This window comes from Drosophila suzukii, chromosome 3, assembly GCF_043229965.1.
Source record: "Drosophila suzukii chromosome 3, CBGP_Dsuzu_IsoJpt1.0, whole genome shotgun sequence".
Taxonomy (NCBI): Eukaryota; Metazoa; Arthropoda; class Insecta; order Diptera; family Drosophilidae; genus Drosophila; species Drosophila suzukii.
The window spans coordinates 68273374-68296131 of record NC_092082.1 but is presented as its reverse complement, the minus strand read 5'-3'; the positions used below and the strand labels follow the sequence as shown (position 1 = coordinate 68296131).

Genomic DNA, 22758 nt, shown 5'->3' with positions numbered 1-22758 from the left:
CGCCTTATCTACACTCCAATGCAACTATGTAAATATGGTAAATCTATAAAGACGAACGGCAGTGCCAAATTGAACTTGAGAACTTGATGGAATGGGCAGGGGACAATTCTACGATTTATGGCCGCTTTATCGGATTCCCAAGAGTGACTGGTTAAGGTTTACCTTTCCCACATCGAGTGAATATTTCCCGGTATCTATGGCGACTATTTCAGACTATTTGATCTTAGGGGGGATTGTAGTAAACCGAAGACCGAAATATTAAAGTCAACAGCACGGAGTTGCTTGTGGTTTCCATAGCTGTTGCTGTTGCTGTTGCATGTTGCTGGTTGCTGGTGGCTGGTTGCTGTTGTCGGCAGCAACAGCAGCAGTGCAAACAAGTTGAATGGCATCCAGAGATGAGCAAAAAGGGGGGCAGGGAGGAAATCCAAGGGCCTGTGTACTGCCAACAGCAGTTTGATTGTTATTGCCAATGAATGAATGCACTTGCTCTGAGGATTTGTCTGCCAGACAACGGCCAACTTATGAGTTTCCATCTCCAGCTCCCGATCCAGCTTGGTTGCCCCAAGGGTTGTGGCACCACATTTTGCGGTCTGCAGTTGCAGCTTCTGCTGATTCTGCTGCTCCATCCATTGTTTCCCCATCTCAAAGGCGATGGTGTTGCTCCTGCGTAAGCCTGCAGGGGGTGTTTATGCTGTTTGTTGTTTGCCGTTTCGCAACTGTGTGTTTGCCAATGAATTGGCTGCAAACAACATTTCCGTTTTGGCCATTATATGGCGCCCACTCCAGCAACATGGTTGAGCATTATGACCGGAGGAGATACATGCATTTGTAACTCCCCGACATTTTCACACATTTCCGCGGTGTGGGTGAGCAGCTGTTGGCTGGCAAAAAAGGATTGCCCTTGCATTATCCTTGTTCATTTCCCTTATGCTTTTATTGTTGATGATTTATTGATGTCCCTTTGTTGTGGGCGCCGTGGAGTTTTTCCATCAACCATTTTTTATGAAGGGGGTTGGACACAAATTGATGGAGTATAAGAGTTGACACTTTAAGGGGTCGCAAAGCTATCAAATTAAAAAATTAAATAAATGGAGTATTCATGCTTTAAAGGTTTTTGAATATGTACTTTTTCCCGAGCTTCATCTTATTTTCACATAAAGACTTTTTTTATATCATTTATGCTTAAATATGGGGGTACTGAATTTTTGTATTTTCATTATGTTTTTTGTTTATTAATCAGAAATGGATACATTTTTTCTGGCTACAATGATTTAACTTAAGTTCATTTAATAATTCCAAAGGTCTTACGGTATCACAAAGTATTTTTTAATTGATTAATACTACTATAAGAGACCTAAAAGCTATCAAGTTAAAAATATATAAAAGGATTACCTATAATGCCACATTAAAATATTTCCAATTTGTACTTGTTCCCTGCATAATTATATTTAAACATAACTTATGTTTCCTACACATTAGTTCCTATGGTATTTCTGTTTCACTTCGCTAAGAACAAACGTTATAAATAATTGATTAATTTTAACTCAATGGTCGAAAAGGTATTAAATTGAAATAAGTTATTAGGCTATTGTAGAGTATTTTGAAAATGTACTTTTTGGGAAACTCTTAATCATATTTTAAGTTAAGAACCCTTGTAAAAATCATTCTAGCTTAAGCTTTAAAGTAAGGGATATGACTTTTAGGACTTTAAGTATCATATACTAATTACTACGTTCTATCTCTGTCGCATTACAAAGAACACACGTAATCAATAACTGATTAATTTCCATTTTATGGCATCCAAATTGAAATGATATTGCATATCTGTTTTTCAGAATTTCAACACCTTCGCCAGACAAAAGCATACGCTTCGCATGCTGCAACTGCCGCAGCAATTGGCCATTGTTTCGGGTATCCTGGCAACCGGCAGCACATAACTACATAAATTAACGGACTTCGGTGCTCGATTCCTGGAGGAGGACGATGGGAAGGGATCGGTGCAGAGCTGGAGGGATGGCGCAGTGTCGACAGCAGGAATCGCCACCAGTTCTCCAATTGATTTTCGAAACCACTTTGCTGGTGGGCCCGAACTCAGGAACGGAACACTGCGGCAGTAACTGGACAACGGACATTGGACATCGAACATTTGAAACAATGGGGCAGCAGCATAACAAGGGGTATTGTGTGCACATATTGAATGAATTGCCTTTGGCTTTTATTTCAGCATTTTTCTGGGGCTGCCGGCTCCAGTTTGGCTTTGTCCTGGCCGAGGAAACAGTTCGATTGCGGGGAGAAAATGAAATCAAAGTCGTATCAATTGAAACCTGTTTCGATGTCGTTGTTAACACATGTTTACCGAGCGTCGCCAAATTGCCAAAGAAAATACATTAAGCACAGGGGAAGAAAACCGGACCAAGCAACTAATTCCTTTAGCAACATTTTTCAATCCAAACTTGTTTTTAAATAATTTTAAACAGAATCATAAGCAAAAATTTTTAATATTTAAGCCTTAACAAATAATTATTTTTATATCAGTCATAAAAAATGCAATCAAAAAAGTCAATCAATTGAAAAATTCTTTGTACAATCTAGTTACCTGTAAGCCAAACCAAAAGTATAATGTAGTAGGCTTTGAATTTCCTGGCCAGTTGCGTCTGGCACTTCGTAAACCGACACCAGTCACATTAAACTTATATTTCGTATAATAACCGAGCCACATTTAACTGAAAAAAACTCTAAAATTTCGGTGGACAAAGTGGACGAACATGTCCAATCTACAAGATGTGCCACTCGCCGATCCCGAAATTCTGCCGGTTGATGGCTCCGATGTGACCCCCGCGCCCAAATCCAGTTCGCTGAAGCGCTTCTTTAAGATCAGCAAGAAGCCGCTGATGCGGGACCAAGTGGAGGAAGTTAGCGAGACCTCCTCCCAGGATCACAAGGAGCTGAACAGGTCCAACACGATAAGTCGGTTCTTCACCCGCCTGAAGGGATCAAGCAAAGGTAAGGGTTGTCGCTATAACATATTTTGACATAAGAAAAAGTATGTGATTAATATTTCTCAATAAAAAGAGATCTTCTAGCTAACTCGAATTCTAATTAAATAACTAATAACTTCTCTTGCCAGATGGCCAGGAGCAATCCAGCTCAGTAGCCGACGCCGTGCAGCATGAGAAGCCGTTGCCAAATGTGAAGCCCACCATAAAGACATCTATATCATCCTACTGGAAGCTTCTATTCCATCGTCAAAAGAACCAGCGCCAAAATGCCGGTTTCGGACTGTCCAACAATGTGGAGAACGTAGAATCGGAAGAGGTGCACGAACTGCAGCCGGTAAACCATGAATCTGAAACCGATTGTCAATCGAATCCCAAGTTAGAAGATTCCGAAATTGAGGACAACACTTCGGATCCGGCTCAGGAACCACAAATTGCGTTGGCCAAAAAAAGTGTGGCCAACAAGACTTCTGGACAGGAGGCACTCAGCGCATTGGAGGGCGGTCAGTTGTCCATTGCGGAAGCCGAAATTGAGGACTCCATTCAGCCAGCTCCAACTTTTGTTAATCAATTCAAATAGGATATATACTATACAGAAAGGATCTAACATATCTCCCGTTCTCTAGGCCACTGCTCATAAATCTGAAAGTGTTCGGCCCCTACACTACCCAGTCCACTCTGTAAACATTTCAAGGATTCAAGATATTTCCGCTTACATTCAAAGACCACAAACATTTCCGCAACAATTCCACAAATTATAATTTCCAACTTACAATAAACACAAGCACACTCGAAATATATGTTAAAACGTATTTATTCTGATGATTTATCACCCTGGTCAGCAAACCCATCAATTTCTACCCGTCAATGGGGTCACAAAGTTCAGTTAAATCGGTTGTTAAAATGTCTACACTTCGAGTTTCGATTTCCAGAGCGAGTTTAAAGTTTTGGGTTGCACACATTGGGGTTAAAAGGTGCCGCATAAGCCAGACAAAGTGCTGGACAACCCCTAGAATTTTTCGAGGTTTTCACTTTCGAGGGAAGCCTTAAAGTGAGACACCCCCAAAAAAGTTGGCTAACTAAAATCTGTAATGAGTATTTAATTGTTGGACGGTGTGGTTTTAAAAGGGGTGCCAAAAGGTTTATTTCAATTTTACCTTACATTTTAGTATCTTGTAAATGGTTTAGCTGGCCGTAATTAACTTAAAAGGCGTTTCTATAGTTGTGATTGATTTTTCTGTATTTTTTAATAAACAAATTAAAAGTTAGGGTATGTTTAGATCGTATATATCTGAGGCCTTCACAAATCTCTACACCAAGCGTTGGAAAATCTCCAACAGATACCAGTTGCATATCAAGGATAAACAGCTGGGAAGTATTTACAAACATTGAGCACAATCTGCGCAAACTCCCGACCCGGCTAGAAATAGTAAATATTTACACCGGCTAGACCAAAACAAACACTTGTTGAAAATCGACCGGTAAGTGCGGAAAATGTGAGATAAACACGCGATATGCGCATGTCCTACTTCGGAACAGCTGTTTTCTGGGGCTGCTGGCGAGGGTGGGTGGTAAAAGTGGGTCAAGTACCCACCCCACAGCTCCAATTCACTCAAATTCCTTCACATTTATAACAAAAAATATTAAAAATCCTAGTTTATTTAACAGTTAAACATATTATAGATGGATCTGACCTAAAACCGCTATTAAATTTTTCCTTAACTTAGCATTAAGTGCAAAATAAGAATCTAGGGGGTCAAAGGGCGTCCAACAGATAGCTGAATTCTTGCACAGATACACACCATAAACTCAGTTTAGTTATAGAGATTTTTCTTCGTGGACGTGGCTTGCTGTAAAACCCGTAAAAAATTGCAAATCTATTGAAAAAACTAACAAATTTCGAGGTAAGTTTATTAAAAATATTTTTATTAGTTCACTTAGCAACCGTGGTGTGTGAAAGTTTTGTGTTATCTATAAAGTTTCGTACGTTTTGAGGCTCTTTATCTTATGCTAGCATCTTTCAAGGGGCTGTATTACGTAATGCTGGGTGTGAAGTGCTAAATACTATTTAAATGCATTTATTTCACTTAATTGCAGAATGCGAAGTCCCTCGGCAGCAGCTTCGGCAATGCAAAGGATTTGTCTGATATAATGACTGGCAGCTTTAAGGTGCAACTCATCAATATGGGCACTCGCGCTGCCGCCTGTAAGTTGTCCCCAGAAGTCTCAACTTTCTCGAGTGCTCAAGTGTTTTTTTTCTGCTTACAGTTCAGGCAAAACTGAGAGCCCTTCATGAATACCACGTACGTCTCTTGCACAACGTCTTGCCCGCGCCCTCTGGCGTCGATATTGCTAACAATATCAAATACTTTTCTCAAACTCTACTAAGTAAGTTATTAATATTTAATAGTTATATAGAACCGATTAAATTTAATATGTAAACATAACTTGATATTATATTATGTATTTTATAAAATCAAACATCTTTGGTAACTAAATTATATTCTTGTAGCTGTCCTTAAAGATGTGCGTACCTCGCCGCACGAGCTTATCCGCGATCCTCTTGAAGATCCCACTCGCATGTCTGCCTATCCCAATCTCGAATATGGCAACCTTTACAACGCTCTTACTATGCTCATCGATGTGGCACCTTGCATCCAGTACGGACAAATCGGTAAGTTGGTCTAAGGCCAACCGATCTTAATCCTATATTAATCTTTTATATTTCAGTTTTTGGAAAAGCTCTTTTGCAGTGCCTAAGCTGTATCCTACCCTTTCTTGACAAAGACCTTATCGATAATCTACCCTACTTAGTGAGCTCTACTATATCTGTTCTACCGCCAGCATTGCACCAGTGCATCATTAATGCTCTATGCTACTATATATTACCCTTTACTATAAGTAAGTAGTATTTATTTACCCGGCTCATAAGAATCTCTGTGATATAATATTTTCTCCAATCCTAGCCCGTCGCAGCTCCGATGAGCAGGAATGCCAGGCCTGCCAGTCTGTGTCCTCGGTCATCATGATGGTGCTGCAGTATTCCAACAATCCTGCTCACCATTGCCAGCTGCTTGAGTGCCTGATGACCCTCAAACACAATGTGGTCAAGGACATTCTATGCGTGGTGGCCTATGGGACTGCTGTCTCTAGAACGTCGGCTGCGAAGCTGCTCTTCTACTACTGGCCAGCCTTTAACGCAAATCTCTTTGATCGCAAAGTACTGCTCTCCAAACTAACTAGTGAGTGTTTTGTTATAAAACAAAAATCTTCATTAAGTTTAACACTAGACATAGAACCAATCATACTTATATAGCTCGAACTACCATCTCTTATGGAGACTTCGAGTTATAGAATACATTTTATATTCATCTTTATTCTCTATTGCCAATATAAATTTTTCAACTTATATTTAATCATATTTCATCATAAATACATTGGTCTATTAACACAAAGTTTTTATAAGTACTGTTTTCCAACAATGTTCTTAACATTTTCCCATAATAGATGACCTGGTGCCCTTCACCTGCCAGCGGGAGCACTGCCCGAACTCCGGAAATGCGGAGGCGGCCAAGGTGTGCTATGACCACAGCATCAGCATTGCCTATGCCCCAGATTGTCCTCCACCCCTCTATCTGTGCATCGAGTGCGCCAACGAGATTCACCGGGAACACGGGAGCCTGGAGTTCGGCGACATCCTGCACCCCATGCAGCAAGTATCCATGGTCTGCGAGAACAAGAATTGCCGCTCCAACGAGAAGTCGGCCTTCTCCATCTGCTTCTCCACGGAGTGCGCCAGCTTCAATGGCAACCACCCGATCCGCTACTGCAGCCAGTGCCACAGCAACAGGCACAATTCCCGGCGAGGAGGCGACCACGTGGTCCACCGCAGCCTGCAGCCCGCCTGGCAGATGGATCCCGAGATGCAGATGCACATGGTCGAGTCGGTGGTGAGCCTGCTGCGGGAGGCCAAGCCCATAAACTTTGAACCCGGCAAAGATTCTGCGATGTCCGACTCCAAGAAGAACGGCTCTCCGCTGACAGCCGATAATATTTCTCTGGAGGAGCGCCAGAGACTGGGACGATATGGCATCTGGTTGCTGGTGGGGCGCTGCACTCCCACGGCAGATACACCAGTGGAAGTTCTGGGCAGGATCCTGAGCATGCTTTTCCACTGGTTCCATGTCACTGCCTATTCCTATGATGGTAAATTTTGTAGTGCTAATCATTTAAAATTATACAGGAACTATTAAAAATATAAAAACGCGAATTCTTTAGAAATTCGACAGTTGAGATTTCTGTGTTATTAAAAGCTAATTATTTGTATCTTTAGCTGCCGGACAAGTGGAGAGCACCATTGAGAAGCTAAAGGTGGATCATGTGTGCAACTGGCTGAAGGAAATCTGCAGTATCCATTACAACGTCTTCATCTCCTGCCTGTTGCCCCATCCCCCAGAGTATGCCCGCGTTGGTGGCCACTGGGAGACCTTGGCATCGCGGACCAGTCACCTGAAGGAGGGTCTTCAGCGGCTCATTTGCCTGGTGCCATACGAGGTGATCACCTCAGAGATATGGGACTATGTAATGCCCCACTGGATGGAGGCCATCACCAATGATGTGGCCGAAAAAGAGCTCAACGAGCTGAAGATTGTGCTCAGCAAGATCCTCGATCCGGAGATGTCCCCCCTAGGCTTTGATGCCAAGACCATGTATAACTTTGTGGCCATTCGGTTTGAGAAGACAACTGCTAAAGTGCAACAGCAGGCTCTCCACTGGCTGCAGATCCTCACCAAGCTGGAGATCCTCATCCCACTGGTCCAGTTATTCGCCATGTTTGGCGATGGAGTTCGCATTATGAAGTATGGCATCCAACATGAATTGATGCGCGAGAAGGATGCCCAAGCCCAATCCCTGGCCAAGGCTCCCAAGACCCCTTGCAAAGAGAGCAAGGAAACCAAGGCAGACATGGCCAATCCACCCAGGCGCAGCTCCATTTGTGAATATTTTCTAGTGGCCTTTTAAAATTATAAAACTAATTTAATTATTTAATTATCCCATAGCTCCCGTTGTAGAGGATGACTCGGGCAATACATCTGCCATCTCGGATGATGAGGCCCCCACCAATCGTCACACGGAGTTCTCCACTGATGCCGAGCACAATCTAACCTGCTGCATCCTCATGCTGGATATTCTTCTAAAGCAAATGGAACTTCAGGATGTGGAGCAGCACATGGGCATCCACACGAGCGTTTGTGAGAATGTCTCCAGGTTGATCAAGTGCATGGTCACCGCTGCTCGAGTGGGTCTCAGCAGTCATGTCTGCGCCTTAAAGGTTTACTATATATTATTATTGGTATTTTTCAATTTTATATTTCTTAAAATACTCCCTTATCAGGTGGCAGAATGTGCCTATTGCGAGGCTTCCATCATGTGGCATCAGCTCGCCACTAAGTTGGTACAGTTCATGGCCCCCCTGAATCCAGTTCGGCCACCAGATGTAGGTCTCTTTCTTAACATCCAGCTCTTCCTTTCTTATTGAACTTACTTCCAGATTCCCATCGAGGACATCATCGAAGAGGAAAAGTCCTCTCGCAAATCTCCACCCGAATCTGACAAGGAAAAGACCCGTGATCGAGATGTCTCCCTTTCCATGGCTCCCTTGCCAATTCCCTTGGGACCCCTAGGAGGATTTGCAGGTACGCCCCAGACTTTCCAACCCATCTTATTTTATTTCAAGACCCCTTAACGAACCCTGGTTGTAACATAAACTGTCTATAAAGACCCCTGCCCCCAAGTTTCTTCCCTAAAAACAACCCACCCACTTATAAATAAACTAACCACCGTAACAGTAAAGCAGTGAAACGTCACCAAAATGTAGCTAATTGTAGACAGTACTTGAGCCTGGACTATATAAAATATATATAAAAAATTTGCGGGCGAATGGTATGGAATGGCGACTCGCCCGTCGAGCGTCCCTATAAACAACCTACTTTAGCCTAACAACCCACGTTAAAGCGCAAACCGAACTTTGTTACAACCTACCTACAACTAGAAACCTGCACTGCTATGCCTTGTAAATTACCTACTTGACCCAACTAAACAATCCCCCAGACTAAATCAAACAATCTCAGATGTATGAATTAACAACCATCTAAACGATCATTCGTGAAAAACATACCGTCATCCCGATCTCACCTGTACTTATCTTTTTAAACCATAACTATTTGTCTATCTTGCTATCTCTCTCTACATAAATATGTATATCTGTTTCTCTCTCTCTATCTCTAACATATTCTACTGCGCGTCTGCCTGTACAAAAATAACATAACTAACGCTGTCTCTCTCTCTCGCTCGATCGCACCCTATTTCGCGCGTCTCTCTCTCTCACACTCGAAAAACTTCTCGTCTATGCCCAAAAAATCTACAAACTAATATCAACTCATGAAATACTGCAAAACTAATACCAAACTCAATTTGAAATCTATCAATCATTATCAGATATCTTTAAGCTAGATCAATTCTTTTCAGACGATGGAAAAATTATTATAATGGCAGGTGATGCACCACAAGAAAATTTTTCATTCGTTAAAAAAAAAAACAAAAAACTACAAATTACAAATTTACATTACATTATAAAGCATTTGTTAAAACATTTCGTTACCCAACTCAAAAAACCAAAACCACACGATACGAACAACAGAAAAAGACAACAATAGTTTCGCTCGATCACTCTAACAATCTTTGTCTCCACAATCACACTCCACACACAACTCTCTATCTCTGTTTAGCGTTTACTAGAGTATATGATTTAGCATAACCAAGCTTTTATATCTAGTGACCTCTGTAGATTGACCTCCCCTAGTGAGTTCAGTTCCGTTTTGCCATAGATCGATTTCTTTCGGTTCGGTTATAGACCTTCCCTTAAATACACCGAACTGCGATTTTTAGTCAACACCACAAGCACCAGACAACACACACATTTATTACAATCTTTGATTTTTCGATAGGCAGTTCATTCTTTCTATAGAACTTCAAACTTTACAAACCGGAGTATCCTCGCGTAGTACCCGATTGGCAGTAATGTAAACCACTTGTTTAAAAACCTGCATGAGATACTTTTCAGTGAAGTTTAAATTTTCCACCTTTCCTTATGACACTTATAGGATTTCTATATGTATGCATGATTGATTTGTGAATGCCAATCAGTTGTATGTTGACCACTAAGCCAACTTCATTTTTAGCTGGACTCGCCTTTCGACTTGTCCAGATCTGATATTAATCCCCTTGTATAATTCTCTTTAAAAAGGTCCTGTACCGGTGGCTGTTCCCCAACCAGAACCGCACTCCGTGGGCGGAGTCCTCGTCCATATGCCCCACGTCTGTTCCGTATGTATTTCGATCATAAGTAATACCACCCATACACATTATGTTCTTTTGTTGTCACTCTTTATTGACGACCATACTCGAATTTTAAAGTTCTTTACACACTACAAAAAATAATAAGAATAAAAAAAAAGAAATATATCTCAAAATATTATGCGTTGACTGTAGGTATATTGAAACACCCCATATAAACATATATATTTTATATATTTGCTATAAATATTCAAATTAATTACAGCAACAAATCAATACTAAGTTGAAGTGAGCATTCGAGTTGTTTCATTTAATCGACACATAATCTATTTCGTTTCCTTTTGCTTTCCTTAACACAAATTCAAATTCAATATTATAATTTAAAAAAATTGAAAATTGATATTTGTCCAACGATTATACAAACGTTTTCATTTCTTCATATATTCTTTATAGAATAACGAAAATGGGCATTCAGTTGATAGTAATGAATTGAGAAAAGTTCACGCCACAGACGAGGTACTTTGTGCATTCTTAAAAAAGAAATACCAAACAAAAGACAAACTATTCAACCAACCAAAGCTATACAACTTTGTTTTAAACTTAAGTTCTATCATTTGCCCAATTATGAAACCCTCCTACGATTCGATATTGTACAATTCGTTTTTCAATATCTATAGTTTTTTATGTCCAGTCAACAAATTGTTCTCTTCGTATTAAGTGTAAATAAATGTACAGAGTGTTTTTCCTGATATTGATTATGTTTTTTCTTTAATTTCAATATCTAAACATTTTTATTCGGAATTTATTTATAATTACTGCAGTCCTAGAAGACATTTACAAGCACTATAGAGATGTTTTTCATAGTTAGCCCTAGAGACGTTATAGATGACGAAAAGGCTGTAGCTATGAAACAATTGTTTCTTAAATTAGAAAGAAATATTTTTTGTTCTTTTTTTAATTTACACGTTAATAGCTAATATTTAAAGACTAGGCTGACAGACATTGTTCATGACATCTGGAAAAGTATTTTCTTTTAGAGAAAGTACACAAAGATAAGCTTTTTAACTTACTATTTCAATAGCATTTCTATTCGAATAATAGATAATTTTTAATTCTTTTTCGTTACTAGTTTCTTTAATTATTTTATTCAACTACTGTGTCTCAAAGTATCTTGTATGTGTGTGAAAATAAATTACAAATTATCGTAAATCGAAAACAAAATCGAAAAAACGAGTTTTATAAATGTACATTTTATTTAAATCAATCTCGATTTTACATATCTTATTTAACATGTAAATATTGCGTTCCATGCTAATTTTATTCAGATAACAAATAATTTATTGTTTATTTATGGATCATTGTTAAAGAGCATGTTTAATGTACAGCACTGTCACAGTTAATTGACCCACCCCACCAAAGAAATAAAAAAAATATAAATTAATATTAATATAAACATAATCACAGCAATGCACCGAAAATGTAACACATTTATTCAATTTTACGTGTGTTTTGTAACGTTTTTGATGTAAATTACTTTGTTACTCAAACGAATCTTAAGATGGACATGTGAGTGTAAAAGAAATGTCAAAGCTCCCCGAACATTGCATTTGTCTACATGTGTTGTCCAAGGAATGTAACATACCGTACACACACTGTAAACCCACGTGTATATACGATGTAAACCTGTCGCAAATCATTGGCATTATCCTTCCCGCTAATACCGCACCCCTTGTCTCATGCAGATCATGACGGCGACGGTAGAAACAGTTTCAGAGCAGCTCGACCTGGCCTCCATCCTGCCCACAGACCGGGCCATAGCCCGCTCTATAACCCTTTCCGATGCGGACGTGGGCAGCGCCAATGTCAGCGTGACCAAGGCCTCGGTCATGGGTGAGAACGGTGCCAATGGCGGAGCGGCCTGTGGCGGCGGGGAGAACGGCAGTGGATCCGAGGAGGACGAGGAGGAGGAGGACAGCGACGACTTCTGGCACACCTCCGTGGGCAAGTTCAAGTTCACCCTGGACACACTGCCCCAGCCACTTCAGTACATCCATCAGCTGCTAACGGTAGGAGGAGAAAGAAAACAAATTATTGATATCAAGACGAATTCAGAGGTTATCTTCTTACATATTCGAGAATAAACGTTCTTGAAATCAAGACGAATTTCCTCTCTAAAGCAGTCTCGATGTTCTTCACTTCAGAATTCATCTTTTTACATATTCTAGAAGAAACGTCCTTGAAATCAAGGCGAACTATCTCTTTAAAACAGTCTCGAGAGTCTGCATTTGGTAAATCGTTTTCTTACATATTCGAGAAGAAAAGCTTTTAAAAGCAAGTTGAATTTCCTAGCTAAAGCAGTCTCGTGAGTCTGAATTTCTTCTTACATATTCGAGAAGAATCTTTCTTGAAATCAAGACGAAAGTAGTCGCTCAAATTATAAACTTTTCATTGCGGTTTCAATTATCATCACTATTTATATTATAATTATTATTATCATTATTTCTTTATATCTTAAGGACTTTAAATAACTCTTAAAAACAAGTTTTTAATTTTCTATTCCTAGTTATTCTTAACTACTGTTATTTACAATACCGTGTTTTTCTCCCAAAGGAAATACCCACCATCAAGAAGCCGGAGATTCTCTACTATGTCCTCCAGTGCCTCAACACGATGGCTCTGCATGGCGATGCCCTGGCCAAGGCGGCGAGGGAGCAGCGGGGCTTCTTCATCTGGTGTCAGGAGAACCTACTAATCAAGAAGTAAGAATCTGGAAAGACACTCCCTTAAGTAAGCCACTGAATCACCCCCTTTCCAGCCTGTGGGAGCTATGCAACGCGGAGCACTCTCACATCTGCCAAGTGGGCGTGCCGCTGCTGCTGCACTGCATCACGCTGCCACTGGGATCGGATGTCTTTTGGCGCGTGGTGCAGGAGGCTTTCCACGACACGGACTGGCGCGTTCGGTTCACGGCAGTGGAGCGAGTTACCGTGATTACCCGCTTCATGGACTCCACTCCCCTGCGCTCCGAGGTGGGCCTGCAGACGGCGCTGGCCACTGCCTTCTGCCACCTGATCGCCAGCATGGACGACATCAACGTGTATGTGGCGCAGCGGGCGACACTCTACATTGGGACCATCCATGACACGGCAATTCGGTCGCTGCTCTTCTGCCTGGAGTCGCAGTTCGATCTGTTCATCGTGGACCGCCCGGTGGTGCTGCAGTCGGTCTACCAGCTGCACAACTCCCTCTCCGACCGCAAGTTGCTCGGCTGGGACTTCTTCCTCAACCGCTTCGACACGCTCTTCGTGGAGGCGCAGATAAATCTGGAGAAGTGCGGCGACATCTCGTACCTGCGCGATCTGAGGAACTCGGACAATGGCAGCGAGGCCCTCTCGGCCAAGATCCAGAAGGCCCGGGAGGCCCTCAGCCAGTCGGACACCAGCGGCAGCATGGCCAAAACGCTGAGCGCCTCCTTCGGCACCAAGTGGCCCTACAAGCGAACCATGTCCGCTCCTGCCAGCATGGCCCCGCGACAGGATAGCAAGTTTGGTGAGTTCATTGGGGGTTTCAATATTAATTATGATATTTGTTTTTAGATTTTTGAAAGTTCATTTCATTTTTACATACTGTTGTGTTCAATTAAAAATGTATTTTATTCTAAGTGGGGAGATTCAAGAAAAAATTGTTTTTGTATTTCTCCATATTTTTAATCTTATTCGAAAATATTTTTAAATTCACATGGCTAAAAATATTAGAATGATATATTTTACTTATTCGTAATGGTCATACATGTTGTATGCGTTATTTTTAAAGCTACTTTGAGATCCATGACAATAATTACTCATACGTAGTCTTGCAATTCTGTTCGGTATTTACGGATTATTTTAAAAAAGCTTAATTTAAAGATAATACTTCTGTTAAAATCTAAAGATTTTTATAAAAATATGTTAGTTAAAAGTTTAGAAATACAAAATATTCATAGGGAAATAAGAAGTTCAGTTTTTTCAGGATCCCTCTAACACCATCTATTCCACCATACCTTTTTTTGCAGTTCCCGAGAAGGAGAAGATCTACAGCCGGCAGGTCTCGGCGCCAATTCTCAAGCGGAAGACCTCGCGCTTCGGACTGGGTCAGTTCCTGGGCAGTAGTAGTGGGGGGGCTTCTGGCAGCAGCCAGTCGGTGAATCCAGCATCAGCGGCAGCGGGCTCCTCGCGACCCAAGCCGCCGCCTTGTCCCGTCCACCAGCCAGCGCACACGGCCTTTCCCTATCACACCCACCACCACCACCCACACGCCGCCCACCATCCGTACCCTCACCCCCATCCACATCCACACCATCATCCGCATCATCATGCCGGTAGTAGTGCACACGTAGCCAACACCGCCTCCACCTCGGCGGGTCTAGTCTCGACGCACAGCCAGAGCCACCAGTACCTGGTGCACTGTGTGCCCCCCAGTCACCACAGTCCGATGCCCACGCTGCAGGAGGCGGAAACACTTCTCCGCTCCCAGGCAGCCGCCGATGCCGCCGCAGCGAGTGGATCAGCCGGCGGATCACTGGGCCATTCAGCCCAGGAAGCAGCGGCAGTTGGATCGGGATCGGGAGCAGCCGGAGGCAGCACGGGGAATGCCCCGAATCCCCATCACTCCTTCCACTCCCACTTCCAAAAGCATCCGTCGGCACCCAATCTGCTGCCCCCGCAGCCGGCCATCGTGCCGGCCCCCAGTCCCAGCCCCTCGACTCTGGCCTTCCCCCTGCACTGCACCTGCGATGCCGCACCCCATCCGCATCCCCAGGTCTCGGGTGCGGCGGCCACCGGCAGCGCGGCGAACCCAGGTAGGTGCTAGAGCATGTGTGTCCTCTGTGTCAGTTCGTTCTGTGGTTCCCCTCCCCTCGGTGGCGTCTGATGATCGGTGTTCTAGCAAAATGCCTACACCACTCACGAGGAATTGATTACAAATGGGATTATTTCATTTAATAATATTTTTTTAAATAGTTTAAATAATACAGGGAAATACTTAACATGTAGACATTTAATATTACTGAAATGATTGGCGATAGATAGGAGTTTATTTTCATTCATATCACTTAGATTTCGGGTTCTACCGACTGGGTTAACCTTTTCCAAAAATTTGATAGTAACTTTTTAAACCGCTTGAACATTTTTTATTTACATATTACTTAGTAAACCCAGCCTCGTGAGTGGCGTATCCAATTTTCGGTGTTGCTTTGGCTTGGTCAGTGTGTAAACACCATTCACATTATCATTCAGAACAACCAAGACCGGAGAAAGATTTGCTTTCAGATATAGAACAAATAATTTTTTAATTGGCACTAAAGTGGAATTCGATAAACTTTTTTTTTATATGACTTTTAAGAAAATTTAATAAGTAGATTAGTTATTAGCAGTTATATTTTCGGATTTTTTTTAACATTTTGTAAGAACTAACAATTGCAAACTTTTCAAGATTGAGATATATAATTTCGAAGGACTAAAAATGCATGACGTTAGGCACATAGATGTTTGGATATACACACCCTACCATCTTCATCATAAAAGCATGCTATAAAAACACATCTCCAGCATCCCCATTAACCATTAACTCCATCGATCTATCTGCATTTTGTTGTTCTTTATATATAGATACTGTATCTGTATTATTCAGCTGACTTATCTAGTTATGTGTGTGTAACTCTGCTATCCATAAAAATTTCGTTTAAGTGTGTTCCCCCTTCAAACTGGTATGTATGCTCAACATTTCTATCGCGGACCACTCTACAAAAGAAAACTCAATTCTTCTACCTCCAACTGTCTCTATTTCTCTCTTTGTGTATAACCCTCGACAAATTTAAATTGAATTCTAATTGGCTTTTACTCAACAGAGACATTTCTGTATATTATACAAGAAACATACAAAATTTTAATTCTACATAAACGAAAATCAATCTAATTGTGAAATTGGCATGTGGCTGTGACCCAAAAAAAAAACAAAAAAAGATATTGGTGTTTTTCCCTTGTTCCCTCCAAGCAGATGTATATTTGTACGCGTCTTCCAAATATTACAAATTTTGTGTTCTTTGAATTCTATATAGATGGTCACATCCATTCATTGGGAGGCCTGAACGATGATAACCTCATTGGGCTGCTCTCGAGGATCACGGAACTTGAGGAGTCAGACAGGGAGACAATTCACCTCCTGGTATTTATGCTAATGCAGTTTATGTCCCGCACGGATCAGGCATATCCATCTGAGGAGAAACCGATGACCAAGACGCAGAATATTGTGCTGAAGCACCTTTTCCTGCTCCTAGGTCACAACCAGATCGATAAGACCTTCCACACAACTCCAGAATCTCTTAGGTAATTTCAGAAGCAATTGATATCGTATCGGTACTTAATCTTAAATATTTTCCCTAGGGTGTCGGCCGTGTTCAATGCTTTTTTGGCTAACCTTCCACAGGTTTTGGATCAGAATCATTTAATAGGTGGCCTCATTCTGCCCTCCGTTATGCAGATTATTCTTTATGCTCCAAATCCTACAAGCACCTCTGGAGAATCCTACCAGAACATAGTCTTCAACTATTCCCTGTGGCATCTGGAGCAGTATCCTCGGCGCAACTGGCTCTTCACCCTGTTGGTGGTGCTCTACAAGTACTCGTATACCCAGCCACCTCTCAGTGGCTATGTCATCGCAGGGATCCGCTTGATCATGAACAGTCTGCGCGGCCACTTCCATCAATGCCGACGCATTCCGACCACCACCATCCTGGACATCCAGGGAGTGGGTGGCGCCGCTCGATCCCGCGATGTCAGTCAGCCATCGCTTGGAACCGATCCTGACGACAAAGAGGCCAGTCCGCCGGCCAGTCCAATGTTTCCCTCGGAGGGAACCAGTGCCGCCTCCAAGAGCAAGGGTCAAAATGTGGCTTTTACCCCGAAGTTGCAGCATGCCTTCCGGAAGTACAACGATTCCAGCCTGGATGCGGATGAGACGGAGTCGGAACTGGTGGCCATTCCGGAGAGTGATCTCTCAGATAGCACTTTACATGGCAGCAGTGCACCAGTGGGTTTTATAACTATAATAATTAATATTATATTATTGAAATCTTTAAAACTAATCTGTTTTAGGGATCCTTTGATGATACCATACATTTTGAGGACGTCATGCCACGCAATCGTCGAACCCTAGAATACACAGAAGAGGTAAAACCACATCATTTAATCGATTTTTATATACAAATAATATGATAACTCCCTATTAGAAATCCACCAAATCCCACAAGTCGATGATCACGACCAAAGTTGGCGATACGTACACCACCAAAATCAAGGCCACCACCACCAGTGAGACTCTGGTGACCACCCACACTAGGCATAGCGTGCAGGAGGGCGTCCGAATGATCGTTACCCCTTTGGTGGGTGCGGAAACCACCGAGACGGCTATTGTGAGTCCACCAGTGGATGTCCACCGGGCAGTGACGGTGCGCAACAAGTCGCTGGAGAATGCAGCCGCCTCCACCTCGAAGATGTTCGCTGCTATAGCAACGAATCACCTGAAGGCACTGGGCGCACTGCAGGATCTGCCCACAGCGGACAGGAAAGCTGGATCCAGCAGCGGCAGCGGCAGTCGATCAACCAACGGAAATGGCAGTGGAGGAAGTGCACCTGCTGCTATCCAGGCATCCTCCTCAGGGGCTGCCAGTAAGCCCATTGGACGTCACAAGATGATTGTGGAGTGCAGTGCTGGAAACTCCAGCTCCTCGGCGGATGATTCGAGGCAAAAGAAATCCCAAACGAAGTCGCTTCGGCGCACAGATAAGAACTATGGCTCGCCGGAGTCGCCGCTGTCCAAGATGAGTGTAATGCCGAATCCCAGGGACGAGGTGGATGAGGGTATGCAGAGCCTTCCACCACCCAAGAGCATTGCCGCTCTGGAGATTCCAACCCCGGAGCGTCTGCTACCCATTGGCACCCAGGACTCGGTGGCCACACTGGTGGAGCGGGTGAGAGATGGTCTCAATCTGCCCGACATCAGTCACCTTAAGCAGGACAGCCTGGATGTGTCGGAGAGCACCAAGGACGATATCACACCTAGTAGCAGGACAAACTCCCCTCGTCGCCTCATTAAGCAGGTGGCATTGGAATCGCCCCCAAATCCAAATGCCCAGCTTCCATCGCAGCCCTCGATGGATCTGCACAGCTCCATCCTCAAGAATGTGCAGCAGGAGCTGAAGCAAAATGCAGAAGCCTCTTGCGGCGGCGGTCTGACAACCAGCAACAGCATCAAGCGTCCTCGCCAGAAACTGGCTCCCTTCAATGTGGACAGCAATGCCATTCCGGATATACGATCTCGGTTCGCCGGCTCCTGGCCTCCACCTCCCTTCCAACCGGTGGATCCGGAACCCGATGATGAGGATGAAATTGCGGCAGAGGCCTCCAATGGCCATGGAATACATTCAACTGCTCATGCTCCACGTGGGGTAGGTGCTTAAAGTCCATGTACGGATAAGGTATTACTTATAATCTCTTAAAACTCTAGAGTTCCCGTCGTGTGGGAGACTATACCGTTGTGGAACGCTGCTCCGACTGCGGTGCCCACATTGAGGAGTACACGGATGAGGAGATTGGCATATTCATAGTGATCCTAGGAACCTTTATCCATCGTGAGCCCGCCATGGCAGCTCCATTCCTACCCGAGATCCTTACCATGACTTCCCGGTATGTGGGTTTATTGACAAGGATATTCTCCAGACTAAATTTGTCCTTATTTCAGCATCTGTTTAAGCAGCACCCATGCTTGGCAGGGTGAAAATGGTCCACCTTTGGCCAGCAGTGCTCAAGCGGTGGCCCTACAATTCTTCCGCTGCGTTCTTCATCAGTTAGCCCCCAATGGAATCTTTCTGCAGGTGTTCCAGACCCAAATGAAAAGTTAGTAAAGAGTATATTGTGAGATAAATGGATGATTCTTACTTATCCCATATTCTCCCTTCAGTGAAAATCCGTCACAACCATTTCCGCAGCATTGCCAAGGCACTGCAAGATTTCCAAGATCTGAATGCCACCAGTCCCATCTACATGGTCTGCGACTCGCTGACTTCCAAGAAGGCACTGCCCATCGAACAGCTGCCCGTGATCTTCCGCAACATGGCCGAGTACTTGAATCTCCAGTGCGTTCCGGCGGAGGCGGGAGTGGGTTTGGCCGTCTGGTCACAGGCGATGCAGGCCATGGAGTCGCTCCTGCGCCAGGTGATCGTTATTATGCCCAGTCTGACCAATGCGGAATACATGCTGGACATCATAGCGGCCACCTTGAGACTTAACTGTGTGCCAAAGACACTGCTTGATCCGTACTCCAAGATCATGGCCTATTGCGTTCAGCACACCAATCTGGAGTACCAAACGCTCTACGAGCTGTGCACTCTGAATATTAGGTCATTCAGCAAGGATCGGGACAAGAACCTCCTGTGCCGTCAGATGATCTTTGAGTTTGTCCAGGCGCTCAAGTTCAAAACGAATATTCCGGACCACAATCTACTCACCATCATTGGATTTGTGCTGCTCGATGCTGGCGGAACTCTGCCTCCAGGATCTGCTCCTGGCTTGCCCGATGCAGCTCCCATTATGACCACCAACTCCGCGGATTGCTTGAGGCAGTACATCAACGATGTCATAGACTTTTTGGCCGATTTCCACACGCTCAGCAAGATCAAGGTGGGTAACCTTTAATATCTTATGGGTATCCATTAAGTATTTTTCTTTAGAACATCAAGAATGGTCAGACGAGCAATGGCCTAGGCGAAGACACCTTGGGCGGAGTCCTCAAAGGAGCAGTGGCACAATACCTGGCCCTCGAGATGTCGCGTGGCAATTCCAGGGACAACAAAGCTGTTTCCCGCTATCTCCCCTGGTTAAACAATGCTCCGTCCTCCCTTCAGCAAGGGTAAGTCCATAATGAGGATCACCTCCTCCTACAAATTACTAAAATAAACATCCGTAGACCCAAGGAATTCACCGAGTGTGTGGGCCACATGCGCCTGCTGTCCTGGTTGCTTCTCGGCTCCCTTACCCATATGGCTCTGATGCAGCGCCGCCAGGAGACCCACAGCATTCCAACGCCCCTGCCGCCGCAGTCTGGACAGGGAACGGGTCCCACGGCCAGTGTCCACTACCAGCATCAGGGAATAACATACTCGCAACCGGTGCCACAGGAAGCCTCCTGCCACATTGCCGATCACATACAGGTGATCTTTGCTGGCTTTGCGGAACAGTCCAAGACCTCTGTGCTACACATGTCCTCGCTGTTCCACGCCTTCACCCTCTGCCAGCTGTGGACGGTCTACCTGGAGCAGATGGCCCACAATACCAACAGCAATGCGGAGGGCAGCACGTTGGGCGTGCTCTTTGAGTTCTGGGCAAAGGTGACGCCCTGCATCTTGCAATTAGTGTCCCACGCCAAGCCGGCAGTCAACAAGGATCAGCCGCAGACCCCCTTGGACTTTCAGACGCAGAGCGCCAACTCCAAGCTGTCCGAGATGGTCAACCTGCACTTCCTTAGTCTGCTGGAGGCGCTGAAGGACACCAATTCCACGGTGCTGGGCAAGCTCCTACCCATGTGGAGTCCAGTTCTCTCCTCACAGACGCAACTCTCGGACACTTTGCATGTACGATTGCAGAATGTGAGAGACTATGCACCGGACTACGAGGAGCAGCAGGCCTACAAGTCTGAGGCTCTGCTCAAGTGGCTGCAGCGTTTGCAGTTTAAGATGGGTCAAATCGAATTACAGGCCTCCACGGCCACCCAGTTCTACTCAATCTAAATATCACACACAGTGGGTTATATATGCAGTCTTATTTAGTAATTGTTGCCTACGCGAATAAATAGTTCACAATGTTTCTTGGAAAACGATTAGCAGGAATGGGATTGTATCGCATGCTCTACTAAATAGTTACTCAAAAACAGTGTAGTGAATTCCACTGGTGGCTGTTCCTTTATCTTGAATTGTGGGATCGTGCACTTCATTCGCCTCGCTGGCTTTTTGTCTGCCTTCGATTAAAAAGCTGGCTTTGGGATCTCGGTAGTTAAGGAAGGCTGCCTTGGTTTTCAGAATGGATTCCTCGGGCAGGCTCAGTCCTGCTGCCATCCTGGACTCCTTTTGCCTGGCCAGTCGCTGTTCAGCCTGCTGAATGCGCACCTCCTGTAATTTAACTGGTTTAAGAATCGATTTTTTGTGGGAAATGAATATGGATACTACCTTAACTCTTTGCATGTAATCCATTTGCAGGGTGGCGGACTCGGCCAGCGGCACTAGTTGCACCTCTTTGTGCTGGATAAGTGGCGGAGTGGCTGCTGTTATCTCCCAGTGCTTGCCTTTCTTGCGCACACGCTCCTTGTCGGGGTCGTGGACATTGGACCTGGTAGTGCGGAATGGCATAAACTTTTCCCTGGAAGGAGTATTCACACTGGTTTCCGTCTTATCAATGAGATAGAGAGCATGCTGATCGGGAGGCAGCTCCTTGCTAAGCTTGGCGGCCACTTGACTGGCGTCTATCTCTATAATCTCGGCCGGCAGGGAACTGGTGTCACTGTGTCCCGCCAAAGCGGAATCTGGAGAGTCGGCTGGCTTCTTGAAGTCCTCAATCTCCGCCAGATCCTCGGCTGTAATGAGACTCGCCGGTGGGGGAATCACCTTGACCTTCTTCTCGTGCATTGTTCCCTGGGCTATGATCTTTAGGGGATCCATCTCCACCTCGTCATCGCTGTCCAGTATGTCATCCACATGGGCGCCTTCGTCCGTGCTCCTGCCATTCCACTCCAGATTGATTAGGGCGATCTTTCCCTTTTCCACAATGTTGAGACCGCTGAGCATTCGAGTCGCCTCCTCCACTTCATCTCGTCGCCTGATCTCATCCAGCAGTTTGTCGTAGGACTCCTTGAGGCGCTTTCCCTTGTCCGGCAAGTGCAGCAATCTCTTTCTAAGGCGGGAAATCGCAAAAATCAGAGGGGACTCCACAGGTTGACTCCAAAACTCACTTGTTTGAGAGGAAATGCGACTGTCTGTCCTTGATTTCCAGTAGCTGCACGTAGGAAAGGGTCTTTAGATCCTTGCTGTGCTGTTCCTTCAACTGGCTTGTGCCCGGGATTCGACTAAGCGGAGCAGCAATCACATTTTCGCTCATTTTTGCTATTTCGTTTATTTTGGTTTTTGGTTTCTTAAATATATCGGTTATCGGTTTCCACACGAGCTGCAGTGTGACCTTCTATCCCAAAAAATACTAAACATTGCATGTTTAACGAGGGCTCCATGCTCCGAATGAGGTCTATCGAAATCAAAATTTGCGCGCGGTAATTTAAATTTAATATTTCTTTTGCTTTTTATTTTGAACTTATGGTCATTCTTAAATTG

General features: G+C 44.1%; 3 protein-coding genes across 3 annotated transcripts; 2 read left to right on the top strand and 1 right to left on the bottom strand.

The window, feature by feature from the left end:
* Positions 1-2658: 2658 nt before the first annotated feature.
* Positions 2659-3808, top strand: LOC108010748 (uncharacterized). The gene is made up of 2 exons (XM_036816807.3): positions 2659-3003; positions 3128-3808. Exons 1-2 carry the CDS (start codon positions 2766-2768, stop codon positions 3574-3576), a joined length of 687 nt encoding a protein of 228 aa, XP_036672702.3. The 5' UTR covers positions 2659-2765; the 3' UTR covers positions 3577-3808.
* Positions 3809-4818: 1010 nt separating this feature from the next.
* On the top strand, positions 4819-21257 carry unc79 (UNC-79 domain-containing protein). Its single transcript, XM_065865579.2, has 27 exons — positions 4819-4900; positions 5094-5202; positions 5265-5384; positions 5509-5670; positions 5727-5897; positions 5963-6238; positions 6504-7202; positions 7330-7992; positions 8057-8328; positions 8392-8493; positions 8548-8692; positions 9495-9551; positions 10303-10382; positions 10806-10868; positions 12095-12418; positions 12963-13111; positions 13168-13901; positions 14404-15189; positions 16447-16714; positions 16772-17417; positions 17483-17557; positions 17617-18834; positions 18894-19072; positions 19128-19282; positions 19347-20065; positions 20116-20294; positions 20352-21257. Exons 2-27 carry the CDS (start codon positions 5148-5150, stop codon positions 21169-21171), a joined length of 9117 nt encoding a protein of 3038 aa, XP_065721651.2. The 5' UTR covers positions 4819-4900; positions 5094-5147; the 3' UTR covers positions 21172-21257.
* On the bottom strand, positions 21189-22593 carry Polr2M (RNA polymerase II subunit M). The gene is made up of 3 exons (XM_017075682.4): positions 22386-22593; positions 21607-22327; positions 21189-21549 (listed from the first exon to the last, which is right to left on the bottom strand). The coding sequence occupies exons 1-3, from the start codon at positions 22529-22531 to the stop codon at positions 21301-21303; spliced, it is 1116 nt and encodes a 371-aa protein (XP_016931171.4). The 5' UTR covers positions 22532-22593; the 3' UTR covers positions 21189-21300.
* Positions 22594-22758: the final 165 nt, after the last annotated feature.

Bases quoted from the DNA above. Each gene is read 5' to 3' on its own strand.
- Polr2M (XM_017075682.4), bottom strand. From the start codon at position 22,531: ATGAGCGAAAATGTGATTGCTGCTCCGCTTAGTCGAATCCCGGGCACA. The intron at 22,328-22,385 runs GTGAGTTTTGGA...TTCCCGCCTTAG, and splicing joins TCGCATTTCCTCTCAAACAA to AAAGAGATTGCTGCACTTGC. The intron at 21,550-21,606 runs GTAGTATCCATA...GTTAAATTACAG, and splicing joins ATTACATGCAAAGAGTTAAG to GAGGTGCGCATTCAGCAGGC.
- LOC108010748 (XM_036816807.3), top strand. From the start codon at position 2,766: ATGTCCAATCTACAAGATGTGCCACTCGCCGATCCCGAAATTCTGCCG. The intron at 3,004-3,127 runs GTAAGGGTTGTC...TTCTCTTGCCAG, and splicing joins CCTGAAGGGATCAAGCAAAG to ATGGCCAGGAGCAATCCAGC.
- unc79 (XM_065865579.2), top strand. From the start codon at position 5,148: ATGACTGGCAGCTTTAAGGTGCAACTCATCAATATGGGCACTCGCGCT. The intron at 10,383-10,805 runs GTATGTATTTCG...TATTCTTTATAG, and splicing joins ATATGCCCCACGTCTGTTCC to AATAACGAAAATGGGCATTC. The intron at 17,558-17,616 runs GTAAAACCACAT...ACTCCCTATTAG, and splicing joins CCCTAGAATACACAGAAGAG to AAATCCACCAAATCCCACAA.